Below are 6,944 nucleotides of genomic sequence, written 5' to 3' on the forward strand. Positions count from 1 at the left end.
TGAAAATTGGCGCTATCTTTTCGTTTTTGCTAGCTCGACTTATTTTATTACCTGGCATCTCGGGTTATATGCAACACGTGGAAAACTTGACGGCTTCAATACATCCGTCATATAAGTAAAAACTTTGGTTCTCTGGCTCTGTTAGCCATGCGACTTCAAACAAATTGTCCAAGTCAAGGAAAACGAACTTTATCGAACTGATTAATGCCATTAAACGTTGCTTAGTGGATAAGAAGCCAATTAATTCGATTGCAGCAACGTATTAAATCCCGAGAAGCCGGTGGAAGACCGGTCCAATCAACATCAAAGGCGCCACCATGCAAATCATTGACTAAGAGAGCCAAAGCGAAGTCACCATCAGACAATGAAGACTTTTGTCCAAAATGCCTTCGAAAAGAAATTTCGTTTTTGCTTTGAATAATTGAAATTTTAACTTATTTTCTTCCCTTTTTAGCGAAATTTCTTGGGGTGCCGGTAACCGAACAACTTTTTTGAAATGGCTAAAATTTATCATTTTACTAAATTTATAATAGAGTTTTTTCAATCGATTGAATCAACTTAGTTTCTTGTTCAGTTGTTAGCTAGGGACTTTAGCTTTCCATTGATGTATAGATGTCTGCATAATGAGCACTTAGTCGGATGTTATAAGCTTAAAAGAAAAGGGTGCCGGTAACCGAACACTCTCCCTTACATTTCACCCAACTTGGGAGTTCTGCTCAATAACCTAATTTCAGTTAAAGTGGCTCTAGGTAATTTCTGTAAGGCACGTGCAAAAAAAAAAATAACACATCACATCCAAAGAAAAAACACATCAAAGCTAAGTGAAAAATAATTTCATCTTGCATCTTAGTAATTTGCACATGAAATCTTAAAACAAATCGCTTTGATTATGTATTGAAATGAAAAAGCTTCTTAAATCTAAGTGCTATTTACATATGATTCGACCGTGCAAATTCTTATCAGTGTAAGTTGTATTTACACAACAATTGAGTCGTATTGACTCAATTTCAGGTTGATACGATTTACTTAATTTTAGCTTATTGAACGAAACTCTCGCTTCTGGGTGGTTTTGCTCTTTGTATTTTTTCAACAATTGAAAGAGCGAATGAAAGAAAAGATTCGAAAGAACTCAAAATTAAGTAAAAGAAGTCAAACAATAGTTAGTTTTTATTGTCCGTGTACGTGATGCAAGCAGTGCACACAAACACATGATAAAAAAGGCTTGTGTGGCAACCAGTTCATTTTACATCGTGTGTGCAGTTAGTGTTTTTTAATTACTTTGACCACAGAGCTGCCAGGGTCACAGATTTTTAATTTACTGCATATACTTGTAAATGACACTGATTTTTACAGATTTCTGAATTCGATCACAGACTTCCGTTTGAAAATAGCAAGACCTTTTCTTTCTCGCTAAAACGATTTAGGTCAACAATAATGATATGTGGAGTGTACTCGGATTTTACACATATTGATTTTTGTTTCGATAACCGATTTAGAAAAAAAATGACCTGGCATCCTTGACTCTGAGTACTGAAATGAGATGATGTCTTTGGATGTAGTGAGTATTGATTTTTGAAAGTTTGTGAGGATTTTGCTAGTTAGCAAAAATTAAAAGTATTCTGGACTTTGATATACCGTTCTATTATCGGTACTTATTAGAATTCAATTTAAATAGTAAAATTTCTAACGAAAATTACTGTAGAAGATAACAATTGAGTGATGGAACCACCTAAGGAACCAACTAAGCCCGGCCTGGAAACTGATGAAGCACTTGCAGCTTCTGCAGCTAATGCCGTAGAGCAGTGGCGAACGTATCAAAATGCATATGATCTGTATCGGCAGCAATATACTGCATATGAAGAGTACATGCGAAAACAAGCAAGTCTTACCAGTAACGAGGATCAGCAGGCAGCCTACAATCAATATCTAGAAGCACATCATAGTTATCAAAGGCAACTTGAATACTATGAGCATCAAAAAATGTATCAAGAATATTATGCTACAACAGGTGAAGTACCTCCTGCGGCTGCATATTATCCAACTACAACCACAATGCTTCCTTCATCGATGGCGGTTCCTCCGCCGGTAGTAGTAAATACACCGCTCGCAAATGTTGATCCTTTTTACAACAGAGGAAACGAACACTATAGGGATCCGTCTACAATAAAACATAGATCGGAGGCTTCTGTTAAGCGTTCTAAAGTTTATACGACAACTAATTTTTATGGTGGGTTACTTGAAAGCTATTTGTTGAAAAATTAATAATTCATTGATTTTAGCAAATCCCGACGACGAGGAGTTGTTTCCAGTAGATTTGAAGAAACTTTTTGAACCATTGAATTGTGGTTTGTGCAAGAGCAAAATGAATTCCCACATCTCGGCGAATGTACACTATCAGTCGAAGGTACACGAGAAAAAAATTGTCCAATGGTTAACCGATTACTGCGAACGTACTGGAACTCCCATGCCCCATCGGACAAAGCGTAGACCGGTGCAGGTAGAACCAGTGGGGCCCAATTCACTGCGCTGTGAAGCTTGTGACCTTCCGCTTACATCGATTCAGCATGCTAATCAGCACTACACGGGAAAACGGCATCAGATGGTGGCTCGTGGTAAAAAAATGCCCGCTGGAAGGGGTTACTACAACAAAGAAGGTGTTTGGACAAGACTGTAAGTATTAATTTTTTTTTCAAAAAGACCTACAGATGCATGTTGATGTTTTTGACACATAAAGCGTGAAAACATAATAGTTAAAGGGAATTAAAAGTATCACTCGAACTATTTTGAATACTCGAATTCATCGAATGAAAGTTTGAAAGTTTGAGGAAGAAGTAACCTTTGTTAAACATTTTTTGACTAATTCAAAATTGTACTCATTAGATTCGTTGTTTTCTCATCGCCAAAATCTGCCACCACACAAGTAATCCAATGTTTAGATGGATATTTGAATAACATGCGAATCAATTACTTAGTGATATAATCGGATTGACTTATTAACATTTCTGAAATTAAAATAGTTAGTCACCTCATACTATCATGACATTGGGGCAGACATCCAGGAAGTATATGATTCATCGAATCTAAGAAGAATAATTTTGATTCAATCAAAACATGCAAAATTTAAATGAGGTTCACTCCTGGGTCCCGGCGATACATTTTATTTCACTCTATGAGTGATGCTGGTAAGTATAATATTCACAGTGGGCGTGATGTTTCATCCGAGTCCTGCGAAATAAAATGTACCTTTGATCCAGGTGTACCTTCAAACGAAGCCAACGCTGGTACCCACAATGTCCTGGTTGATTTTTGTTTCACGGAAAGCATTCCGATCAGCTTCAGAAGCTCTTGATGGATCTTCAGTTCCGATCGAAGCTGGCAAACAAAAATGCGACATTCGGCTGGTATATGATTTCACCAATCGGTGATGGCTTCATACTGTGATCTACCAAGTTATTTTCTTACATATTATTTCCTATCCTGAATTTCAGCGTGATACCACGAGTAAGTAATTTATCAGTACAAGAGTTGGTGATGCGTTGAAGATTGCAACGTTGGTTGACGATGGTAGTGTGCATTAAGTTTGCGAACTGACTGGATTGGTTTGAGGCAAAAGATTATTTATTTATTTATTTGTATATTGTACGTTTAATAATATTGATATGTAGCTTTTGGAGAAAATTATTTACTATTGGTATGGTTTACCAGAACGGTTGCTATACCAATTAGGTTCACCATTTCATAAACGAACGTCCTTCCAAATGTTGACATTGAAAGAGTGTTCGTTTATGATGATCCTGTTAGAGCGCAAAATGTTCACATTTTTTGCTTATATAAATAATCTTCCCCAATGTAACAGCAACTGGGTTCAATAAGCACTTTTTCAATGTAATTACCTAACCGCTGCGTAATAATATACAAGATCAAAGGTGCTGTTCAAGCCCATATCAATATTTATAAGGCTATATCGATTTTATAACATTTGAACTCTATTTCTCACAGTTTGACTGCTTCGGACGATTCGCCGGAACGCTTTGGAATTGGACAATCCTTCGCTAAACAGAAAGCACGATATACGGCAAAGGATGCTAAAAAGATGCGTCTAGAACCACCACCGTCTCCTCCACCAGTCGTGAAAGAGATCGTCGGAGAAGCATTGGATGGATTAACGACTGGCACAACCCTGACGGCTGGTTTAGTACAGCCGGAATCCTCTGTATATGTATCATCTACAACTTCCGCATATGCTCCTACAGTGACACCAAATTATGCACAACCTTCCCTGATCACAGCTGGCTACGATAACCAATTAACGGCTCAAGCCTATAGGAAACACTTTGTTCCGGCCAGTGTTGCTCCGGTTCATACAACTGTGGACAGTGAAATACTAAAGAAGGAAAGCGCCGATTGCGTTGATGAAACCGGTGTGTTTTGTAAAGTCTGTCAAATTGCCGTAACATCTGCTACGGTCATGGAGACCCATTTGAAAGGTGTTAAGCATTTGAAGAAATTGAAATCTGTAGGACGTATGATTCCTGCAAGTCAGAATGGCGACTCAATCGAAAGCATTCTTTCGACGTTGAATAAGCCTCCACAACTGAATGATTGGTCGCTGTATCGAATGCCGTCGGGAAAATACTATTGCAAATCTTGCAACTCTATCTTGGCAGATGAGAAACTTTTTTCTCAACATTGGTACAGTAAAAAGCACAAACTTAAAGTCAGGCAGGAAATGGAAGAACTGTCGGGAAAAACAGAACCGAAACCGTTTTATAACAAGCGTCCTTACGGGAAGGGCCGATTCGTCAACAGTCAGTAAATGTAATACTCTTGCGATGATGACTAATTATACTCCTGAATTCATGATTTCAAATTTTTCAACAAGATTACGTACATTTTCTCTGGCATATTGTGAAATAGTTTGGGTTGAGTATTGTGTTACATTGATCAAACTAATTGTTTTACTAGCATATAAAACTTTAGAAGGAATTAAAATTCGACGTTAGTCAGCCACTTAGTACTCCACTTTGCATCCGATTCTTCATTTTGTGTTTTGAAAAAGGTTATTTGTATTTGGGTTAATAAGTTCCGATGCAATAAATATTGTTTTGAAAAAAAAACAAACTATTAATTAATGCCTTTCTCATATCACTCATATTTTTATAAGTAATACTGCAGTAATTCTATTTTTTGTCTCTTGAAAGGAAACATTGTTTGGGCATTAACTAGAATAACCTACAAACTGAAATACTGCGGTATATATTGAAACAGTTCTCTGATCGGTTAAGCCATCTTTGAGCACACGAAATAATATCCACTCTTTTACTATAAATTCCAAATCCTGTATATGGTCATCAACAAAACCAACCTACAAATTGAGCTCAATTTAGAAGATTTTAAAGGTTTTTTTCGCCTAACCTAAACGACGGCATCAAATTTCAATCATCGTTTGAATACGGAACCGAATGGCTGATCCAGAATATATTTAAGAATTAGGCTTGGGCCATAAGACCTTTAATTTGAATCTAAGTTTGTTAAAATTCGTTTTCAATATTGGCGTTTTTAAGATTCTACTTACAATCTTAGTTGAGAATCGCTTCAAGAAAAAACTATTATAATCCACCTAGTGGTGTAATGATGCCGTTCTCATATCAAGTATACTATCATATATAATACTGTGGAATCGGTTTGTTTGCCCGTCTACTGATAATGACTGGTATTGGAAAAGTTTGAGGTCGATTTAGAAAACTGGTTACGTTTTTTCTTTCGTCCCTTTAAGTGAGTGTAAAATTTTTAACACACTTTACCCTATAATTCCGGAACCGGAAGTCGGAGAATTCAGGAATTCCGTATGGGACAACAGGACCTTTCATTTGAACCAGCGTTTGTAAAAATCGGTCAAACCATCGCTGAGGAAAGTGAGTGGGATCCAATTGGGAAAATATGACCACTATTTCCGGTGCCTCCGGAATCGGAAACCGGGAACCAGGATAGCCGAAATCAGTTTGTTTGGCCGTCTCCTGTTAATGACTATTGAATGGAAGTTTTGAGGTTGGTTTAGAAATTTTTTTACGTATTATGTTTCACCCCTTTAAGTGATGGTATAAAATTTTTAACACACTTTCGCCCCTATTCTGAAATCCGACGGATTTGTGATACGAACGAATTTACACTTTCGTTCGAGTTCGAATTTAGCATTCTTTTTTCCGTTCGACTTGTATGATTGGATCGACTCTCGTTCGGGAGCACTTGGAATTTCGAACACTAATCATCTAAGCTGTTAACACTACTTACACGTTCTATATTATTTATTTCTTAGTAAACGAAACCGTCACACTTGTATATATATAAATTAGAACGATTCTAAACCGAACAGAAGTAATACGTACGCAAGTCGATCGAGTAATGTTCGAAAATTGAACAACTCGAACGAATGATATTCGAGTTCATACCCAACTCGAACGAAATGCAGAATGGAAATTGAACCACAGACTACAGGACACTCAAATTAGATTCTTCAATCATTTTAACGGTCATTTCGAATATTCCTTTAGTTGGGACAGTACTCGCATATGGCATGATGGCGGCATGTTGCCCTATCAAAAACATCCTGTCTGTCATCTAGACTGTGTTTATTTTTTTCATTTACCAACAGAGTTGCCATTCATATAGAATTACATGTAGTGTATTGATTTATATACGTCCATGCGAATTTCATGCAGGATACAGATTTAATACATATTGCCAAAACTATATACAGAATTGTGCCTACTTCTCATCCTTCAACGCAATACAAAATCGAATCCGTTTTGTTACAATATTTACTTACTTCTGGTCTGCCGCCACTTAATTTCGGGTGAAAATTACCAACACAATCAAAAATAGTCTAGATGAACAACGTTGAGAAAAATAAATGGTTATCTTCCAACATCGCTAAAAATGTAAAA

At 36.9% G+C, this 6,944-nt stretch overlaps 1 protein-coding gene across 1 annotated transcript; it reads left to right on the forward strand.

The window, feature by feature from the left end:
* Positions 1-1,503: 1,503 nt before the first annotated feature.
* LOC131436263 (uncharacterized) lies at positions 1,504-4,881 on the forward strand. Its single transcript, XM_058604887.1, has 4 exons — positions 1,504-1,648; positions 1,703-2,227; positions 2,280-2,670; positions 4,000-4,881. The coding sequence occupies exons 2-4, from the start codon at positions 1,720-1,722 to the stop codon at positions 4,814-4,816; spliced, it is 1,716 nt and encodes a 571-aa protein (XP_058460870.1). The 5' UTR covers positions 1,504-1,648; positions 1,703-1,719; the 3' UTR covers positions 4,817-4,881.
* The last annotated feature ends 2,063 nt before the right edge of the window (positions 4,882-6,944 follow it).

Source organism: Malaya genurostris, chromosome 3, assembly GCF_030247185.1.
Source record: "Malaya genurostris strain Urasoe2022 chromosome 3, Malgen_1.1, whole genome shotgun sequence".
NCBI classification, from domain to species: domain Eukaryota; kingdom Metazoa; phylum Arthropoda; class Insecta; order Diptera; family Culicidae; genus Malaya; species Malaya genurostris.

Coding starts and splice junctions, on each gene's coding strand:
- LOC131436263 (XM_058604887.1), top strand. CDS start 1,720: ATGGAACCACCTAAGGAACCAACTAAGCCCGGCCTGGAAACTGATGAA. Junction 2,228..2,279: donor TACGACAACTAATTTTTATG/GTGGGTTACTTG, acceptor CATTGATTTTAG/CAAATCCCGACGACGAGGAG. Junction 2,671..3,999: donor GAAGGTGTTTGGACAAGACT/GTAAGTATTAAT, acceptor TATTTCTCACAG/TTTGACTGCTTCGGACGATT.